The sequence below is a fragment of the Dromiciops gliroides genome, chromosome 1 (genome assembly GCF_019393635.1).
Source record: "Dromiciops gliroides isolate mDroGli1 chromosome 1, mDroGli1.pri, whole genome shotgun sequence".
Classification (NCBI taxonomy): domain Eukaryota; kingdom Metazoa; phylum Chordata; class Mammalia; order Microbiotheria; family Microbiotheriidae; genus Dromiciops; species Dromiciops gliroides.
In genome coordinates this window covers 410,409,742-410,432,063 of record NC_057861.1, presented here as the reverse complement: position 1 = coordinate 410,432,063, position 22,322 = coordinate 410,409,742, and the positions used below count along the sequence as shown (strand labels likewise).

At 39.2% G+C, this 22,322-nt stretch overlaps 2 protein-coding genes across 2 annotated transcripts in view; one reads left to right on the top strand and one right to left on the bottom strand.

Annotated features, from left to right (window-relative positions):
* CCDC152 (coiled-coil domain containing 152) overlaps window positions 1-6,982 on the top strand; it is a 56,244-nt gene extending 49,262 nt beyond the window's left edge. Inside the window, exons 5-8 of the mRNA XM_043979277.1 lie at window positions 471-573; window positions 3,491-3,618; window positions 5,057-5,143; window positions 6,860-6,982. Of these exons, the coding sequence (XP_043835212.1) occupies window positions 471-573; window positions 3,491-3,618; window positions 5,057-5,143; window positions 6,860-6,982 (441 nt within the window). The remainder of the gene's footprint in view (window positions 1-470; window positions 574-3,490; window positions 3,619-5,056; window positions 5,144-6,859) is intronic.
* Window positions 6,983-7,078: 96 nt separating this feature from the next.
* Window positions 7,079-21,033, bottom strand: LOC122736867 (selenoprotein P). Its single transcript, XM_043979276.1, has 5 exons — window positions 20,833-21,033; window positions 17,072-17,287; window positions 14,034-14,246; window positions 11,512-11,629; window positions 7,079-8,659 (listed from the first exon to the last, which is right to left on the bottom strand). Exons 2-5 carry the CDS (start codon window positions 17,272-17,274, stop codon window positions 8,354-8,356), a joined length of 840 nt encoding a protein of 279 aa, XP_043835211.1. The 5' UTR covers window positions 17,275-17,287; window positions 20,833-21,033; the 3' UTR covers window positions 7,079-8,353.
* Between the last annotated feature and the right edge of the window lie 1,289 nt (window positions 21,034-22,322).

Here is a 22,322-nt window from a genome sequence, read left to right as displayed (position 1 = left end):
TTAGCCAGTACCAGATAGTTTTGATGACTGCCGCTTTATAGTAAAGCTCCAGGTTTGGTACCGCTAACCCACCTTCCTGTGAATTTTTTTTCATTATTTCCCTGGATATTCTTGATTTTTTGTTTTTCCAGATGAATTTTGTTATTATTTTTTCTAGCTGTATAAAATAATTTTTAGGTAGCCTGATTGGTATGGCACTGAATAAGTAAATTAATTTAGGCAGTATTGTCATTTTTACTATATTAGCTCTGCCTATCCATGAGCAATTGATATCTTTCCAATTATTTAGATCTGATTTGATTTGTGTGAAGAGTGTTTGGTAGTTGTGTTCATAGAGTTCCTGGGTTTGTCTTGGCAAGTAGACTCCCAAGTATTTTATATTACCTACCGTTACTTTAAATGGAATTTCTCTTTCTATCTCTTGCTGCTGGACTTTGTTGGTCATGTAAAAACTAAGCTTTCTTTTACAGGAATATAAGCGTCAGATTGACAAACTTGTGAAGGAAATTAAAACTAAAGAGGAAGAACACAAGATGGAAATAAGAAAAGTTCATCTGGATCTGCAAAAAAAATGTAGGTACCTTAAAATTTTCTGTTCATATGATTTTTAAATATTCATTATATCACATTAGATAGGTTTACCACCCCCCAAAAAATCTAAATTTTGTAGCTTACTGCCTTAGTAGTTTAGTGTTTATATCTAGAACAAACAATACCACATTTTAAAATGCAATACAGTATACTTCAATTTTTTTTAAATCAATCTTAGGAATTCATATTTGACATTTACCCCCAAAATCAATTAATTTGTGTTATAAAACAATCTATCTTTTAAATTTATACTTTGAATTGAAATAAAAATCACATATTTGAGTATTTTGTATGTCTGCCATTTTATGATTTAATCAATTTTATTCTCTTTCCAGTAAAGAATCTGAGTCATGTTCCATCTAATTTGAAGATTGATGATATTGTTGTTCAGTAGTTTCAGTCATGTCCGAATCTTCATGACCCTGTGGAGCGTAGGGTTTTCTTGGCATAAATACTGGCGTGATTTGCCATTTCTTTCTCCAATGACAAACAGAAGTTAAGTGACTTGGCCCAAGTTCACACAGCTAGGAAATTTCTGAGTCTGGATTTGAACTCGGGTCTTCCTGACTCCAAGCCCAGAGCTCTATCCACTGTACCACCTCGTTGCCTCTAGGTTCATATGAAATATTTACTGAATGTAAGCAGAATGTCATATTAGTATATCAAAGGAAATAAGAAATTAGCAAATGCTCCATGAGACCTTCTCTATAAAGTTCAAGATATTGCTATATGTGAGTATGTATACATATGTATATACATAGATAGATACATATATGTACATACATACTCTAATTGTGATTTATATCCAATTTAAGGAAATTCTTTCCAGATATCTTTAAGAAGTTTATAGTTTATATGCCGACTGGAAATAAGAATGACTGACATTTTTATAGTGTCTTACCATTACAAAGGATTTATACACATTAACTCATTTTGTCTTCACAACAACCCGACAAGGGGAATATATTATTAAACAATTACCTATTATTAAAATCCAAGGAGTTATTTGCCCAAGATCATGTAGATAATGAATGAATGAATGAAAAGCATCCATTAAGTGTGAACTCTGCACAAAACCCTATACTAAGTGCTGATAATACAAAGAATAGAGCAAAATGATAATACTCCTCCCAAGGAGCTCACATTCTAATAGGGGAGACAAGGCATGTCCCATAATAAGCCACAGACCTGGGACTTAAACCTGGACTTTCTGATTCCAAATTTAGTGTACTTTATGCTACATCATGTTGTGCAAGTAGAGTTGCCTTACGTGTAAAATGTTTAAAATTAAATCAGCAGGGGCAGCTAGGTAGCGCAGTGGATAGAGCACTGGCCCTGGAGTCAGGAGTACCTGAGTTCAAATCCAGCCTCAGACACTTAACACTTACTAGCTGTGTGACCCTGGGCAAGTCACTTAACCCCAATTGCCTCACTAAAAACAAAACAAAATTAAATCAGCAGAAGATTGCAATGGTTGAGGATCAGCAATATTTTCAATGAGCTTCAAGGAATTTTACTAAATGTAATTAGTTTTAACATCCAGAAAAGATAAAGTCTTAACGATTTTCTTAAAGTGAATGGACCCAAATAGACATTTTGCAGACCTTTTTACAAAAAGCTACATAACAGAATCAACTGCCTAAGAGAATGAAAATGAGAACAAAAATATTCGTATATCATTAATTTCTATCTCATCAGGAGTAAATATGTTTGGGGTCTTTGGGAATCAAATCTCAAGAATCTATAACTAATGTTCCTAAAGTTTTTGCTGATAGCACCGGTGGTCCAACGTCAGAAGCCCAGCAAAAGGCCGAGAAAAGGAAGAGCCAGTAGGGGGCGCTCTTGGCTCGAACAGTCCTCATCGAGAGGATGGGCAGAGCATGATCGGGAGGTGCCTCTCTCGTACCTGCACGTGTTCTGCGGCTCCCCCAGCTCTCCCTGTCCAGGTCCCCCCCACCTACACACATACATACCCCAGCTTCTTGAGCTTCCCCTCTCCCTCTTCAGATTCTTTAAAAACCCAGGCACCAAATGGAATTGACCTAATGCAGAGAAACACATTGTCACCCTTTAAAAGAAAGGTTTCCTTTGTATTCAATCAGTGGATTCATAGAATCAGGGCTGTTCTGAAGAATCCATTGTTGTTGATTTTGACTTGGGGAGGGGGGGAGCGTTCCTTGTGTTTAACTCTTTCAAAACAATATTGTAATTATGTCCCTAGCACCCAGCAGCTCCTGAGGACTTGAGGGGTGACCGTTGGTCTTCCTCCAGCACAGGGCAGCTGCTGTCTGCTTCTCTTTTTCTTCCAAGGCACTCAGGAGTTAGCTTTTGTGTCATTTCATCACCATATCGTTTTCATTCATTCTCTATACCAGGCAGCCAGCTGGTGCAGTAGCTAGTGTACTGGACCTGTAGTCAAGAAGACCTGAGTTCAAATCCAGTCTCAAACACTTCTTAGCTGTGTGACCCCCAAGCAAATCACTCAACTACTACCTGCCTCCATTTCTTCATCTGTAAACGGAATTTTGTCTTGCAGGGTTGTTGTGAGGGTCAGATGAGTTAATATTTACAAAATATTTTACACATTTTAAAGCTAAAGAGTTGTTGTGAGGATTGAGTTAATATTTATAAAATGTTTTGCTCTATATATGTATATATATATACATATATATATATATATATATATATATGGTAGCTATTGTTGTTACCATTGATATTTTAGAGCAAGAAGAAGAGAATTGCTTGAGAATTCTGGGTTTAACATATATCACTTTACAGAAATACATTTATGTTCTTTGAAATCCTGTTTTGATTTCTTAAGTGTTTCCTAGGCTATAGATTATATAGTATTTTTAAATTGTATCATTAAAATGTCATTTGATATTTGTGTTTTTATTAGTTGAACTAAATGAAGAAAAACACAAAGAACTGATGGAGAAAAAGGAAGTAGAGATTTCAGAGTTGACCACAAAATTAAGAACTCAAGATATGGAAAAACAGAACGAGATAATCAAACTACAGATAGAGGTAGTTCTTGGGAAATCAGATTGAGTTAAAAGCTCCAATGTTACACATATACCAGCCGTGCAGGTTACCAGAAGTAAACAAGTTCAGAGCCTAAAAGGAATTTAGCCATTGTAAATAAGATTGAAAACACTACCCAGAACACTGTGTTTCAGGTATCAGATAGTCCCTGTCAACAGTTACAGTTATCCCTTTGACCTGAAAATTGCGAAAGGGCTTAACAAAAATGTCCAATGAAAAAGACTTCTGCAGACCTGGTGAAACAATAGGACTAGTTCATCTAGGCCTTTTCCTCATTTCTTGACCTTTCATAACTCTAGAGCTGGAAACTTTAGAGCTCATCAAATATAACTCCCTTTTACAGATGAGGAAACTGAGGCCCAGAGAAGTTAAATGACCTCACCTAGCTAATCAATATCTGAGGTGGCATTTCAACCCTAATTCTTTCTGTCTCCTCAGCCAGGGTTCTGTCCACTATAGCACAGTCTCTTGGCCATGTGTCTTTGAAGCATCCTATATCTTCCTTTCTTAAGAATCATTCCTGGGGCGGCTAGGTGGTGCAGTGGATAAAGTACCGGCCCTGGATTCAGGAGTACCTGAGTTGAAATCCAGCCTCAGACACTTGACACTTACTAGCTGTGTGACCCTGGGCAAGTCACTTAACCCCCATTGCCCCGCAAAAAAAAAAAAGAATCGTTCCTAAAGAAAACCAAACTGAGTATTTATCATGATCACTCTTGGTTCTGAGCTATCTCCTCTCTGCTGAGCACTGGAGAATTAGCACAGGAGAGGAATGTTAGGCTCATGCCATCAGGTACATCAATGGGGACAATGCTTTAAATTTACCGTTGTACTTTGTGATATAAAAACAAAAGGCATTAATAAAATGTATCATAAAAAAATTTTGTGACTGCACATGTATGACGTGTTGAATTGCTTGAGTTCTTAAGGGGGGATAGGGAGGAAGGAAAAGAATTTGGAACACAAAGTTTTAAAAATCGATGTTACATGGAGGCAGCTAGGTGGTACAGTGGATAAAGCACCGGCACTGGATTCAAGAGAACCTGGGTTCAAATTCGGCCTGAGACACTTGAAACTTACTAGCTGTGTGACCCTGGGCAAATCATTTAACCCTCATTGCCCCGCCCCCCCCCAAAAAAATTGATGTTAGTTTGTTTTTACATGTAAGGTGGGGAAAATTGTAAGTGAATGAATGAATGGATGGATGGATGGATAGATGGACGTATGGAGAAAGAGAGAGATAAATTTAAGGAACTATTCCTTAAAAAGAAGAGCTTACATCACAAATTAGACAGTAGTTTAATATAGTTTAAATGGCAAATTATACACAAAAAGCTTGAAGGAATTTTACCTGTGATATAGATGTAAAAACACCTTAATGAACCATATAATTTTTTATTCTTTTTTTTATTTGATTCAGTTTAATGCTCAACTGGCAAGAGCTCAGACAAAATCAGCAAAACCATATCCTGATTCCACTGTTTTGCCTCAGAATATCTACAGAAGGGTATGTGGTTTTGTTTTTTCTTTCATTATGATTCCCTTATTGGAGATCAATGGCTAAGCAAAGATTAATTAATAAGGAGTAAATCTGGCCCCATTTATAGACCTAGCCAGAATTATACTAGGTAGATATAAATGATGTTGAGCTAAGGTTGGACTTAACAGCACATATGCCCGGGTATTTTTCAGAACAGTTACCTATGCTCCACTCAATGCTGAGACTTCCCCACAAACCCCCAAAAGCCACTTTATAACCAATCTGCATTAGTCAGAAGATAAAATATAAATCAAAGGATGAATTGAATCACTGTTAACTATGATATGCCAAAATACATTTCCCCACTCAAGTCCCATGCAGAGTTGGTGCTCAACATATATTTGTTGAACTATAACTATTTGCAAATCATCTCCATTTCTTCCTCTACTCCCAGGAACCACAGGATCATCTCAAGGGTATAGAAACCTGTATAACTTGATATAGGCACCTGAGAAAGTAAGAGCAGGGGGGGTCAGGTCAATGTCACTGTCAGTAAGAAAACTCAAATATATCCCACACCCAGTGCAAAGAAACGTAGTCACCAAACAGCATCCCATCCCCCCATCTGAGTTCTGAGTGGAAGAGGTCAAATAAAAATACTACTGGGACAGACGCAGGAATTGCTAGGCAGGAGTTTTGGTTGAAGGCAGGTGAGGAACCTCCAGAAGCTTTGTATATGCCTTTTATTTGCCCCTTTCTGTGCTCACTGCTCAGCAGGTCTCTCAAGCCAATGATGCCTCAGGAAGCAGGATTTCTTTTGTAGAGGGGACCCGATCAGAACCGTATTACCCTCCCTCAACAAAACCCCTTCCGTACTTAACCTTATGTTCTTTGGGGCAGTAAAAATCTAGTATTCAGGCATCTGAGAAACATCCGGGATACAGTGTTTAAATATGTCACCAAAATGAGAAAACTTAAGCTATTCCTTACTTATGGTAATTAATAAGGATATTGATTATGAAGATGTAAAAGATCCCCTCTACAACACTAGAAAGATAAAGGTTCCTGCCAGCTTGAAAAGATAATGTTGATAGCTGTATAACAACTGAGACCTCCCAGGGGAAAAGTGACGGAAAAATGTTAGTATTTGTATCTTCATTCTCGGAGATTATCTTACTATAAAGGGTGCCATTTTTAAGATCTTATTAAGTTGGGCATTAGAAAACATTGCACATGAGAATTTGTTGAGGTGACCACCTTAGTAAAATATGAACCTATTCATCCTAAGACCACACCATTTATAGACTGACCATATGCTGTTACCAGATTGTTCTGTGTGGTATCACAGCTATATGATTGGCTTTAAAAAGTTCTAAATGAAGAAAATTGCACTTTAAAATTTCACAATCATGACAGAGTAGATCCAGCCTCTGAATCTGTAAGACCTGAGTCCAAATCCCACCACTTGCACTGACTAGCTTTGTGACCCTAGACAAATCAAGAAGGCTCTCAGGGTCCCAGGTCACTCTGTAAGGCCCTATGTTACAAAGCAGTTATCATTCTGTATTGGTACAGGGAGTTTCACTACAGAAGTTCCCTACAGCAATAAAATCACTGTCTCCCCCTTCCGAAAACCAAACAAACCCCTTATACCTCATAGACTTGCTGGGGGTACTAAGGAGTGTGGAAATGCAAACTATTATTCCTATATTGGACTAACAAAATACTTGCTGATTCGTTTAGAAACTCCAACATCTCCAAGAAGAAAAAAACAAGGAAATTGCCATTCTTCGTGATACCATTCGGGATTTAGAGCACCGCCTCACCGTTAGCAAGGATTCTCACCTCAAGCGGAAACGGCCTTGATCACAACTATGAGCTCTACTTTCCAACCTGCCTCTTTACATACAGTTGGAATAGGTCAGTATCACACAAACAGCTAATGTAACAAGCACACATACACAAAGCTAAAATTTTGTTTTATTGAGAGTTTGTCCATCTTTTTTTTACAATCCTACACACTTATCAGATTTTCAAGTTCCAGTTGACATTCTTGCTTAGTAGTATTAACCATAAAAGAGTTCAGGTCCCTAGGGGTAAATTTACCTATAGAACCATCATTGACTATGGGAACACTTTCTAAGCAACCTGCTAATAAGATACCAGCCTTTTATTCTTTCACTTCCAGACCTTTCTAAAGAAACACTCTCAAATGTTTAAACAATATGATACAGGGCTAAATAAAGAAAACAAGACATTGCAAAAGTATTATTCCTTTATCTAACTCTCCAGAATCAAATAGATGAGTTAAACTACAAAAATGCACAATAAAAAAGCTGTTATTTTAAGTGGTTTCATATGCTTCTTTTAAAGCAAAGTTAACATGTATTGTATTCTTGCACCTTGAAGTATGAAGTGTGATTCTTTAATTTCTCAGCTTAGAAAAATTAGCATTAAAAAAGATATCTAAAGAGAAAAGTAATACAAAATAAGGTGAATATGTTTTTTTTTGTTTTTCTTCCCTTCTGAATTGCCAATAATCCAACAGAAGCCCCTATGTTATAGTTTCCGCTTCTGTCCTCATTAACGCAAACAGAATGCTGGGAGAGAAACAAGAAAGACACATTAACCAGATGCTGCAGTCACCTTTTAGTTGGCACTGAAATAATGTGGTTTGGTTCACAATTTCTTTGGCAGGAAGTTCTCATTTTGGAAGTCAATACAGTAATCACTCAAATGCTTAAACTTCTGATTTTCAAATCTTTACACAAATTCAATTCTAATTTAGGATCACTTTTTATTAACTGGGTAGTTCATGAAATGGACAAATATTTTTTAAAGTTTTTTTAAACAAATTCAGTGGGATCATGCCCAAACATAGAGGGGTTTTTTTTTCCAAATTTAAAAAATTTAATTTGTAGATCATTTTCACCTTCCTGCCTTATTTTTTCATTTTCAAGCAGTGCTGTCTTCTGTGGGCTCAAGCTGCTGACCAGGATATCAGGCAGCTGGAGGCGAACGTCACTGTCAGGATTCAGTGATGTTTTCCTCTGCCCGTTGTCCCTGTCAGCTACATGAGGAAGGAAGTGTAGTGCCTTTACAACGTCAGGTGACTGAATTGCCTAAATGTTCAAACAGCAAATGTCGACAATGTCAGCATCAGCTCTTAGGAACTGATTCTGAACTTTGCAACAAATTTCAGAGTAAATGGTTTGCACAACCAGAAATTCCCTTTCGTCAGAGTCTCTTTCTTGGAACAGAAAGCTCCAAAACTCTGATTTCTGGATTTTCTTGGCTCCCTGGGTGACCCGTGTCCCTGTGCTGGTGGTGTGCAGGCTCACGATGATGATGAAGAACTTGCATAGAGTGAGCATCAACAGCTGTCTCAGAACTTTCTGGGTTCTTATTCTCTGAAGGCTGGTGCCCATGCCTGTGATGATGCTGGTGATGGTGGCGGCGATGGGGGTGGGGAGGAGAGGTTGTGGTTGTTCCTTCCTCAGCTATTAAAGATGCATTCTTACAAAAACTTTCATCATCTAGGGTCTGAAATAGAGTAATACCACTATTAAATAAGCCACTTATTGACAGCTCTATCAAAACATCTCCACTTGACTTAGGAGGAACAGGAGGAATAAGCTGAAGATAATTCAATGAGATGGCCAATCTCTGACATACCAAATGAGTGGTTATGATTGAGTTACCTTTTCCTTTTTCTGGTCAGCACACTGTTAAAAACAGATTGTCATACTGTCAGATCAGTCACACACCATTCTAGATAGTACAACTACTAAAATCATGTTTCCATTGCTAGTACTAGTTGTCGTTGCTGTTACAGAAAAAACATTGTGTTTATAGTTTACATTTAACAGGAAGCATTTTTCACCTGAGCTAATGCCACTACTTTGCATTTCTATACACAGAAACTGATTACATGTTTGGGGTGAAGGCCTCCAAACAGGTACTGCCAGTAGTTGCCCTATATGGCTAGGTCAGTAAAATGCATGTTGTCCAACATTGTTTCCAGGGCAAATTAACCTCTCACTGATACTCAAAATGCTAGCCATACATTCTGAAAAACAGGTAGTTCTTCATAAATAGGACTGTTTTGAAAGGTTTTTGTTCTTTCAACTCTCCCCAACATAATAGCTTCAAAAGTAAGTCCAAGGCCAACCAGAGCACTGCCAACCAAAGTTAACAATTTACTAACCTAGCTCTTCAAGGCTCCAAGTTTTGTCAAGGCACCCAAGGGCAAGGAAGGGGAGATTAGTGAGGACGGGGAAATTCAAAGCCTGTTGGTACAACAGCTCCAAATTAAGCCTAAATCTAATTTTTGCTCTTCAAAAATCAAACACACTAAAATCAGTTTGAGAAATCAGAGCATTTCAGGGACATGTGCTCCAATGCCAGGCCTGACATTTTAGAAGACTTTGGAAGTCAAAGAAGTTCCACTGAGTTATTAGTATATGGCTAACTACTAGATGTGGATGTTGTTGTTTGTCCTTCATTCTCCAAGAGGACCACAACATTGGGAGGCAATGTCATGACTTGTAGTGAATTGTATTCAAGTGAGGGAGGAATGCACAAGGTCACCAGCCTCACTCTCTCCTCCAGAACCATCTGGGTTCAGCAGCAAGATATACATCAGGATGACTGGAAATGGTCCTGGATGTTTGAAACGATCAGGATTAAGTGACTTGCCCAGGGTCACATAGCTAGTAAGTGTCAAGTGTCTGAGATCAGATTTTAGCTCAGGTGCTCCTGACTCCAGGGTCAGTGCTCTATGTACTGTGCAACTGCGTAGCTGTCCAACTACTAGGTAGCAACTTGTAAAAATCATGTCTTCATTACCACCTGTGTTAATAAAGAACCTGGTAGCATTTAACCTTTATTTATGAACAGTTTGACTATGTGTTTAAAAGAGTGGCAATCCCTAACCAAAAGGAACAAAATGGGGGGCGGCTAGGTGGCACAGTGGATAAAGCACCGGCCCTGGATTCAGGAGGACCTGAGTTCAAATCCGGCCTCAGACACTTGATACTTACTAGCTATGTGACCCTGGGCAAGTCACTTAACCCCCATTGCCCTGAAAAAAAAAAAAAAGGAACAAAATGTGGCAGCTAGGTGGCGCAGTGGATAAAGCACTGGCCCTGGATTCAGGAGGACCTGAGTTCAAATTCGGCCTCAGACACTTGACACTTACTAGCTGTGTGACCCTGGGCAAGTCATTTAACCCTCACTGCCCCGCCCCCCCCAAAAAGAAAAAACCCGATACTCACTAGATCCAAACATCCCTGATAGCTTTCCTTCCATGCAAAAAGGAACAAAATGATAGAACAAAATCATTTCTTAAGTAGTTTTTCATAAATTAACTGATTAGAAGTTGCTATGTGTCAAATAGACACTCTACACACACACACACACACACACACACATACTCAGATATATGTATGTATACATATACATGTATATAGCTATGCACACATAGATATAGATATGGTCACTATCCTCTCTTTAAGGAGTTCCTAAGGTTCCTCCAGTACCAAAATTAGTTTTTTTATCACTTTTGTAAGATATTATAATTGTAATTGGGATATTTATAGAATGCAGGATTGTAAATTTAGAGCTGGAAGGGACCTTATATTTGACTGTCATGCTCACAGATTTATCCAGGTGCAAGTGAATCCAAAACACTGAAGGAGGAAATCAGAAAGATATAAAGTGAGATGACTAACACTGGGAACCCTTTTGTACCTTGACAGCCAATCACATAAAATAGCATGGTTCCTCTTAGTTCCACATTTTAAGTACCTACTATGGGCAGAGCCTTATGGCAAGGCACCAGAGATATAGAGACAAAGCCGTAATTAGGCACTGGGAGCTGCATTTACTCTTTAGGCCCAGTGGGCACCATAGGCCGAATATCATGATAATCAATCCTATTATTAGGAAAAAGATTCCATGTAGGTCAACCAATAGTATGGTATCCAGCTCTCTGGGGACCCCCATGCTCAATTTATATCTTAACAAGTTTTTATGGAAATGCAAAACTCTTGAATGAAAAATGCTTTGAAGTCCTCTGACTACATGTAAATTATAAACAAAATATTTTTCTATTTATAACAGCAATAACAACCAGTGCCAGTAATGGCAACACAACTTTGATATTAAAACAGTCTAGATCGCATCATGTGTGCCTGATCTTTCAGGTTTAAACTGTTTGTTTTTGTGTTGTTTTTTCAAAAATGGCCCTAGCATACTGAAAAATGTGTAGAACTTTAAATAATATTTTTATAAATTACTTTGATGTTGATTTGCTTATTCACAAAATACCAACTTTCTTAAACATCTCCTAGAATTATTTCCTTCTCCCCCCAGACTTAATTAAATGAAAATACCGTGTATGAGCAGTTTCCGCAGCTTTTTTCACAGTAAGCAATTTTAATGGCTTCTTCCACATATGAGAAGGTCAGAAAGGTGTATGGCAAACCAAGATGATACACGAGACGGCCACATCTAAACAAAGACAAAATATAATGATCCTATCATATCATCATTTGAAAAAAAATTTAACCATGCTGAATTCTTAAAACATTGTCCTCTATCCTAGAATCTCACTCTAGCACCATGATCCATACTGTCAAAGCACAGTATAGGGGAAATCCCGTTATAACTTGAACTTTAGACAACAAATTCCCTTGGATGGAGTACAAAGGGGAGACTTGCCTCAACTAAATGACAGTCTTTTTTTATAATAAGCAAGAATATAGTATTTTAAAATGGGGCAGCTAGGTGGCGCAGTGGATATAGCATTGGCCCTGGAGTCAGGAGGACCTGAGTTCAAATGTGGCCTCAGACACTTAACACTTACTAGCTGTGTGACTCTCAGCACGTCACTTAACCCCATTTGCCCCACCAAAAAAAAAAAAATGTGTGTGTGTGTGTGTGTGTGTGTATATATATAATGGATATAAAAAAATTAGCACAGTCAAATAATTGGGATTCTAAACCTTGGACTTCCTTGAAATTGGTTTTAGTAAGCCCATTGGGCTTCCTTCCAAGCAGGTGGAATGTCAGAAATATGTTCTGATAACATCATTTTGTTCCCACCTTCTAAGGATAATTTGGGAGTACCAGACCAGGATGAGCCTTGAGGAATCTGCTTTAGCCTTGATCAGTTCTATGTAAAGGTGTCCTAAATAGGCAGGTAACATTCAGGATCCCTAGAGAGGAGACTGGTTCTCAAAAAGAAATGGGGGCGGGGCGGCTAGGTGGTGCAGTGGATAAAGCACCGGCCCTGGATTCAGGAGTACCTGAGTTCAAGTCCGGCCTCAGACACTTAACACTTACTAGCTGTGTGACCCTGGGCAAGTCACTTAACCCCAATTGCCTCACTAAAAAAAAAAAAAAGAAATGGGGGCCACTAAACCATACATAAGGATGCCTGTGGGACACACATTGACTTAGAAAATCACCTAAATAACACGATCTATGTTCCATTGTATTTTTATTTAGTTAGTTTAATATTTTCCAGTTATAGTTCATCTAGTTCAGGAGCATTATAGCCACCACTCCTTGTTTGACACCTCTGTCCTATACCATGTGTCCACATAGAACAAAAATTCTAAGAAGATAACCTTGGAACTGATTGCCTAGACCTGGTTCCAGAACAGTCCTCTTAACATAGAACCACATGTATCCAATATTTAGTGGATATTAATATCAATCCAATAGCCTGGCAGATCTGATGTGACTGGACACTATGTCCATGAGATATCACACCAGCCTATGCCTTCCCCAGGGAACAGTGGCTGGTACAGAGACAAGAAGACTGGGAACTCCAATATATCATCCCAAAATGCCTAACTTAGAACCACTCAGGCCCTAACAGAGTTTTGTTCACTATGCTTGACCATCAAAAATAAAGCACAAGGGGCAGCTAGGTGGCGCAGTGGATAGAGCACCGGCCCTGGAGTCAGGAGTACCTAAGTTCAAATCCGGCTTCAGACACATAACACTTACTTGCTGTGTGACCCTGGGCAAGTCACTTAACCCCAATTGCCTCACTAAAAAAAATAAATAAATAACATAAAGCACAACACTAACTTTGAATGATTCCAAACATCAAATATTTTCATTGAGGTTCCCCCCAAAATATAAATGACTTATTCTTTCATGAAGTACAGTTTACAATCCTCTCACCAAAAGAAAAGATTAATGTAAATTAAATGGGGGTACTATGAATAAAACATGTACCAGAATTCAGAAATTTAGATATTCTTATAATAAATAAGATTTCTTTATTTAGGATCATAAAACCCAGAGGATCATATAGTTAGAGCTGAAAGAGATCACAGAGTCCAGTCTCTTCATTTTACAGAAGAAAAAACTGAGGTACAGTGAGGTTAAGTGACTTGTCTAGGGTCACAGGAGTAGTATGATCAGAGAATGGATCTGAACCTAGGTCTCCTTAACTGCAAACTCAGTGTCCTATCTTCAGTGTCCTATCTACAGTGTCACGTTGCCTCCAATTGTGACTGTTATTTTTCCCTGGTGGAAAGTAATCCCCTTATTACTTTTATTAGAACTTCAAATGATACAGAAGTTGATCCTTCTTTGTAATATTCTAATATTCAAATTTTAAAATGGAAGGGGTTTTTTTCCTCTGTTTGTTGATGTCACTTGTACTTATTTCCATTCATGCTAGAAAGATGAACTATTCTGATATTAAGTGCTTTGCTTATTCAGAAAGGAAAAATTTAAACATAAAACCAAAGCACAATGATGTACTTTTGGATGTAAATATGGTTTTATAATAAAGCAAGAACAAATTTTTATAAATGGCTAACCATACAAATATGAAAATACAAGTCAGATTTCCTTCACTGAACTCTGCAGTTCTATATACATAGGTACACACCTGTCATATATGAGAAAGTCATCCTTGTTGCCCTTTAATGTAGTCCAAACATCTTCTTGGTTTACTTCTTGTTGATAAACAGTAATATTCTCAGAAACTTTATCTTTTAGCTCTTTGAAATTTAATTGAGATGGGTTTCCTTGATGGTTGACAACAATGTATGAGATATTGGAAAATCCTTCTCCCTCCAATTTCACTCGCAGGTCTTCCAATCTAAAATATTTGGGAAGAAAAAAAGTCTCATTTTATTTAAATAATATATATTCTTATTAATTATGAATCAGAAGCCTCCCTGTAACCCCCTTTTTCCTCTCATCTTTTCCTCTCTTTTTTCCCTACCTGCATGTCTCTCTTCCTTTTGCTTCCATTTTTCTTCCTCTATTTCCCCATCCTGCAACTCCTGGCTTAAAGTAACCCAATCTGAATTAAGGGCAAGACAGGGCATCAAAGCTAGGGTCAGGGAGCACCCAAGCCAGCTGTAGGGATGGTAAGGAAGTGATCATCTGGCTTTTGGGGAACAGAAAGTGCCAACCCAAACTTATGTGTTCACTGCAGGTTGGGAGATTGCTGAGGGGGTAAAGAAACAGAGCTAGAGGAACCCAGGAGGTGCTGGTGTCAGCTATAATGGAATAGGGAAAACTAAGGTCACAATTAGATCTGGGAGAGAGACTGAGCCCTGTTGGCCTTAAGGTGCTAGCCCTGAATTGTGTGGACATGAAATGTGGGAAGGATGGTGTGGGTCAAAAATCCAAAAATTTACATGTATTTATTACAAGGCAGTTTTACATAACCTCCCTTAGCCTCACAACAGCCCTGTTGGAGTAGGCAGTACAAGTCATATTGTACCCATTGTACAAAGAGTTAAATTCGGGCTCAGAAGAGTTAAGTGAATCACTCAAGGTCACACAGTTACTGAGTGACAGTCCTGATACTCAAACACTGGTATCTGCTCCAAATCCAATATTCTCACTGCAAGGGTTAGAGTATAGAAACAGGCCCTCTTCAGTGATATCTGGAAATCCATGATTGTGAAAAGATCGGTTTTACTTCAGACAATAAACTGAGTGACATGATTGTTCACTGATACCCTGATTATTAATAAAACATAGATATGAGGGAGTGAAGGTCATGGTAAATACCATAATTCACTTTTGACTGTACTAAATGCAGGATCCAAGTTGCAATCAGCTTTTAAAATCTAACTACTCTGAATGTTTTTGAGGAAAGATAATTTTCATCATATTCATGTCCAGCCCTTCTTCCCCACAGGTGCCAGGTATAATGTTCTGTATATGGTAGTGCCCAATAAATGCTTGTTAAATAAATTGTAGTGTCTCCTTAGCCACATTTTCCAGTTGCCTCATCAATTCGATCACCCTAAGGAAACCAAAACCACCTTTTCTTCTCTTAATTTCTCAAAACTTCATATCTATAAGTGAAGTTATTACTTAGTGACAGAAATAGTTACCAGTCTTTCAGGTCTAAATGCTGTCTCATTCACCTCTTCTAGGAACTGAAGATAGTTCTGACATCCAGTTAGGATATTCTTTGTGAAAATGCATAAAATTTAGAATTAGAAAGCACCTTAAGAGATATCTAGTCCAATTTCCTCATTTTACAGAAGAGAAAACCGAGGCCGAAAAATGTTAACACTTGTACAGAGTTACATGGGTCAGTGATATCAGAGCCAGAATTTGAACTCATGTCCTCTTATTTCAAATCCAATATTCCTTCCATTACACCATAAGAACATTCCAAAACAATTATAATTTGATCAACAATCTGTGAAAAAGATATATATTCACTAAACTAGCAAATATGTAATAATCTGATTTCTATTTAAAGTAGCTTTTATGGTAGTTTTTTTTTAAATGAATGATTTTTGGAATAAAGACGTCTAAATAATTGGCATCAATTCTACATAGTGTTGTCCAGATAAGTTTTAGATATAATGAATACATTTCTTTCTTTCTGTTTGTTTGTCTTGGGTTTTTTGGCAGGGCAATGAGGGTTAAGTGACTCGCCCAGGGTCACACAGTTAATAAGTGTCAAGTGTCTGAGGCCAAATTTGAAATCAGGTCCTCCTGATTCCAGGGCCGGTGCTCTATCCACTTACCACCTAGCTGCCCCCAAGGTAAGAGGTTTTTTAAGGTTTTAAAAGACAAACATCTGCATTTGTGTTCCGCCCTTCTACAAAACATTTCCTTTTTCACTGATCTAATGCATATCATATAATTATTGTAGTTCTCTCTGTTTGTGTATTATTCCCCTTCTTCATCATGAATAACCTGAGGACAAGGATTATGTCTTTTATTTGTATAGCTTTATATTTAATTTATATTTAATTATATTTTAGAATACACAATGTAAACACAATAAACATAAAAGGAATATAAGATATAATACCAAATTTATATTGAAAGCTTTGCGATTTTTTCTTTATTAATGCACCTCTGATGGCACTGAGGTTTATTGTTTCTAAAAGAGGAAAGCTGTTTTAAGAAATGTATTCAGAGGGCAGCTAGGTGGCGCAGTGGATAGAGCACCGGCCCTGGAGTCAGGAGTACCTGAGTTCAAATCCGGCCTCAGACACTTAACACTTACTAGCTGTGTGACCCTGGGCAAGTCACTTAACCCCAATTGCCTCACTAAAAAAAAAAAAAAGAAATGTATTCAGGGGCAGCTAGGTGGTGCAGTGGATAGAGCACCAGTTCTGGATTCAGGAGTACCTGAGTTCAAATCCGGCCTCAGACACTTAACAATTACTAGCTGTGTGACCCTGGGCAAGTCACTTAACCCCAACTGCTTCACCAAAAAAAAAAAAAAAAGAAAAGAAAAAGAAATGTATTCACAGGGCAGCTAGGTGGTACAGTGGATAAAGCAGCACCCCTGGATTCAGGAGGACCTGATTTCAAATTTGGCCTCAGACACTTGACACTTACTAGCTGTGTGACCCTGGGCAAATCACTTAACCCTCATTGCCCTGCAATGAATGAATGAATGAATTTTTTAGAAAAAAAAAAAGAAAAACCTCTTACCTGGATGCCTGCAGAATGCACAAGTATCAGCTTGCTTGGAGGAGGGCAACCACAGTCACGGTACCCAGAGAGTTCAGCATTGGATCTTGATCTCCTATGTGCCATTTTGGAGCTTCTTTGCACGGGACGCTTTGCACCTGGCTCTCTGCTCCTCCAGATGGAAGGAGACAGAGAGCCAGGGCAAGCGCCAGGCCTCTCCACATTGTGGAGGTTTTCCTGGAAATAAGGAAACCACAATATAGTACCAATGATGATAAACACTGACGCTTATGTGGTATCTTAAGGTTTTCAAAGGGCTTCACATGCATTATGAATGAAGGAATGAATGAGTTTATTGGCATTTAATAAGTGCTACTATAGGATGAGCTCTGTGTTAAGATCTGGAGAGATATGATCTCATTTGATGTTCAAAATGACAATGTGAAGCAAATATTACAGGTATTAGTATCCCCTGAGGAAACTGAGGCTCAGAAAGACTCAAGGTCATACTGCTGGTGTCAGGGGCAGAGTTCAAAGCCAGGCTTCTCTGACAGGAGTCACCACAACAGGCTACAAATGTTTTCTCCCTATAGAGCCCTAAAATACCAAATACAACTGAAGAAGTCAAAGTTACCACAAAGCTCCATTTCCAAGGACTAACTAAAACTTAACCCTTGGGACTCAAATTCTACCCACTACAATGTCTTTGAGAGTATATTAGTTTATACCTTATATTATAAGATGTCTTGGCCAGATCTACCTTAATAGCTAAATTACTCTGGCCCAGAAAAATGGGAAAAACAAAACAAAACTCTGTCCAATATAGGGCCATAACTAGAAAATGTTTTGTACCCAAAGCAAGTAGCACAAAATGGGGGTAGGAGGGGCAAGGCAGAAAGAAGAGCAGGGAAACCTCAGGAGACCTTAATACCAGGGCTTCAGAGGCCATGGGAAATGGGAAGGGGTGGGAGGTGGGACTAAAGGAGAGTTCACCAGGGATATAGCCTCCTGAGGAGGAAGCAACTAAGCTTCCTATTGTAACTAATTATCCTAGCTAACTAGGTACTAGGCTCAGGTATTTCTACAGTGTTTTAGGATTACAAGTACTATAATTGCCCTCTAAATTTTCACCTAAAGGTCACTGCTCTTAGATTCCTAAAGGCAGCTCTACCCAAGATAGACATGGAATAAGGAGAACTTGGGGGCTCCCCGAAGTATATCAGCCACTCATTTATATGGTGCTTTAAGGTATTTAAAAAGCTTTCCTCACAACATTATGAAGAAGGTAAGCGCAAGAATTATTTTCTCAATCTTGCAGATGAGGAAAAAGGCTTAGAGAGAAAATTACTTATCCAAGGGCATCTAGCTATTGTCTGAGTAACTCTCAAGCCATGGGAACATATTTAATCTGGAATTAGGATATTCTCCCTGGGATTCAGAAGTTTAAAGTCACAGAGGACCAACTACCTCTACTGAGAAAATGAGGAGTATGTGACATCAGAACTAGGGATATATGCTTGCCAGGTACTGCTCTCTGAGTGAAGGAGGGGCAACTGATAAAATGACCATAAAGATTTGAAATACCATTTTGCAGCTAGGTGGTGCAATGGATAGAGCCCTGGCCCTGGAGTCAGGAGGACTTGAGTTCAAATCTAGCCTCAGACACTTGATATGACCCTGGGCAAGTCACTTAACCCCAATTGCCAGAAAGAAAGGAGGGGGGGGAGCCACTAAAAAACAAGTAGACATAAGAGTATAGAAGATGAGGTCAGAATTCCAAAACCAGGGAGCACTTATATTGTATAGCAGTCCTCCAAAACCAAAGGAGGAATTTTTTTTTTACTAAGAAAATTACTCACAATGGAAATGGGCATTGGAGGGAGACTAGGAAACATATGGTGTCCCAACAATGCATTATCCAATAAATTAGAAAAAAAAACAAGCGTCTGGTCCTGGAAAACTAGGTGATACGGCTTTAAACTAGCCTGCACTATTGCATGTACCTGAAGGTTTTATTTTATGGTAGCTACTGCAAGAAATTTGTGCCAAGAATTATCTGGATTCTTGTATGTTCTTCCGTTGAGGAGAAAACTGAAGTGTCTGAGCATGAGCCATACATTATTTAACACTTCAAAGACAGGACAAAATCCTATCTATTTAATAGGGATAGATATGACCTCTTACAGTCATTTCCAGATGCAAATTCTGTAACATAATTCTGAAGCTCTCTCCAAGTTCTGTGTGTGAACAATGGATTTCAGTACCATACCTACTTAAGTCTTTCCAGGATACTCCTAAATGATAGTATAACTCCCAATAATATTAGTAAATTACTTGTAATAACTTGGGTAACTTTAATGACAACTTGGTTTGTTGGATTCCATTTTTAAAAGACCTTTTATTTCTAAGTAAAAAAAAAGGCTTAAATTCTCCTGCTCTACTGACAGCATTTTTCTGGAGTTTTAGCTATTTGAAAGCGACTTCTGCACTGTATACTTTTGCCACTTTCAGAAATAGTGAGTTCCCGGCAAAAACAACAGTGGGCATATAAACAGAGCCTATACTAAGGACTCTCTCAAAAGGAAAAGTCATTGAGCCTTTATGCTCCCCAGTAATTAAATAATTCTATTTCCTGTCTACTTACTTTAAGGGCATTTTGCAGGGAGAATTCAAAGACTTGGATTCCAGCCCGTGTCAATGCTAGTTAATTCTTAATTTACGGGCATAGCCTTTTGGTGCTCCTTATTACGGACAATAAATTACTCTCTAAAATTATTTATATTTTCAACCTTAAGGGACCCAAATGAATTTACAGCATAGATGATTGGGTTGATCATCTATATGTTAATTATTATTATTAAAGCACATCCACTCGAGTTAACCCTCCCAAAGCTCTTTTCGGGGCTTTCCTATAACGCATGTGTAAGAAATGCCTCCTTACACGGCGAGCAAGATATGTACAAGTTCCCTCCTCCTCCTTCACTTGGCATTCTCAACTTTCTGTTCTCCTACCCCATTACTTTTCCGGAAAGTTCCTTCCAGGCAAAGAGGAAAACCGCCTCGGGGCTCATTGGTCAGCGATCCCCCCCTTCCCCGCCCTACTCCCTCACCAAGCTGTGCCGGAATCTAACCCGCAGAGTCTTAAACGAGGCACTACTTATCAGCTCTATCCAGAGTCTAGGGGCTAGCGTTTGTGCAGCGACTGAGATGGGGAGAGTGTCAATCTCATTGACAGCAGATATAGCAGCTGCTAACTTGCTACGGCTAAGTGGGCATATGTGGACCCTCCTCTCCCTCCTTGGCCCTTTCATCCCTTGCAGAGCAAAGAGCAACCCTACAGGCAAGGATATTTAGAGCTGCTTTCTAAATGCGGCCAAGACTGCATCCTGCTTTATTGGGGGGGGGGGGGGAGTCCCTGTTGCCATCGCAAAGTTTCCTTGATTTCTAATCTTGAGATTTGCTGGAAAAGCCAGCTCAAAATTACCAGAAACAGTTACCTTGCGGGCGGCCCGTTATCTAAGCCCCGACACCACCCCAAGGCCAGCCAGACCCCTTTCTTTCACCACTTCATTGGTTTTTTTTTAATAGCATTCTTTGCACAAACCACGCTAGTGTGCTGTGTGCATATGTATGGCAGATTGTGAACATGCATTCATTATGCGTGAATATAACTTAACTATGCATACACTGCGTGCAGCCTAAATTATTAAAGAAAGAAACGAAAACTCGTTGCCAAACTCAAAAGTGCTGCCAATTTTAGGAAGAGCTGAGTGCCCACTTACGCTTCCTGCCTGCGCGCTCTGACCCGACTCCGTTGGGCTCTGCTCTGCCCAGGTGTGCTGCAGCCTCCTTCCCCAAACTCGACTAGTGCGTAACCGCCCGTTCGGGCCGCTATTTATACTCCGCTTGTTTATTTCCTCTGCTCAGCTGTGGTCCAGAGTTCAGGGCTCCCAGACGAAGTGACCTTGCAAGCAAAGCAAGCCACTTGGGACCTTTTGTGACTAACGTGACTAATAGCAGCAAGTGTTCAGTGAAGGTAGTGAGGGAGAAGGGGGGAGCGAAATGGAGGAAACAATAATATAGCGTGTTTTGTTTTTAAATTTCCCCCTCCCAGTAGATTGGATTTAATGGTACAGTCGGGGGGCGGGAGGAAGGGTAAGGCGGGCCTCCAAGTCACATTCTTTCCTAAGCTATAAAGAGGAAAAACATCTGCTGAGCCAGCAAGCTGTGGTGTAGGAGGAGAAGGGGGGTTTTGGGGTGGTTTTTTTTTTTTTTGGCTTTGTGTTTTGAGTGTTGAGCTCTGTGTGTGTCCGTGTGTTGGTATCCTTCTTCACCCATTGATCTGGTGAGGCATATGGACCTGGGATATGACTCTGTGTGTGTGTGTGTGTTTCTGGGGTGAGGTAGGCGGGGTTCAGTTTATTCAAGCTATCAAAGGAGTCTGTGTTGTGTTTTTTTTTTTCTTGCATCATTTCTGTTCGTTCAGAGCCCATATCAGGAGCTTCCCAGAATCCCTCCTTCCTTACTTTAGAATCTCAATTCTGTTAAGATGGACAGACATTTATTAAGCACCTTCTGCGTTCATGGCCCTGGAAATAAGACATCTTAGTGAGACAATCTAGGCCTTCAGTGAAAAACACTTTAAGACATTCTCTATACTTTAATACTTACATATATCCTGGATATCATCATTGTGAATACTTCCCCCACCACTCAGAAGTGCAGATAGTAAGCCATCTAGCCTCCAATTCTAGATGACTCTTGCCCATGTCCTTCCATAAATTCTCTTAAAAGAGCGTTCCAATTGCTACCAGCCTTTTTTAGGGTCTTTTAAGACGTGGGGAGTGGAAGGAAGCTGGAGCAGTTCAGCATTCAAACTATACCTGAGGGGCAGCTAGGTGGCGAAGATGATAGAGCACCAGCCCTGGAGTCAGGAGTACCTGAGTTCAAATCCGGCCTCAGACACTTAACACTTACTAGCTGTGTGACCCTGGGCAAGTCACTTAACCCCAATTGCCTCAGTAAAAAAAATTTAAAAATAAACAAATATATCTGATATTCTTGGCCTTCCACAAATAACCAGCCAACCTTCTTTATCAGTAATTGGTCTCCAGGGTAAAAATTCTTGATTACTGCAGAGAATCACAACAGTGCCATGTGAATTTTAGGGTAAGGAAAGTTGTCACTGGTTTGCTTGGGAGGGAATGAGGAGTGGTTCCTGAAGGAGGTGCCCTATGAATTGGGCTTTGCAGGATGGATTAAGCCTGAAAAG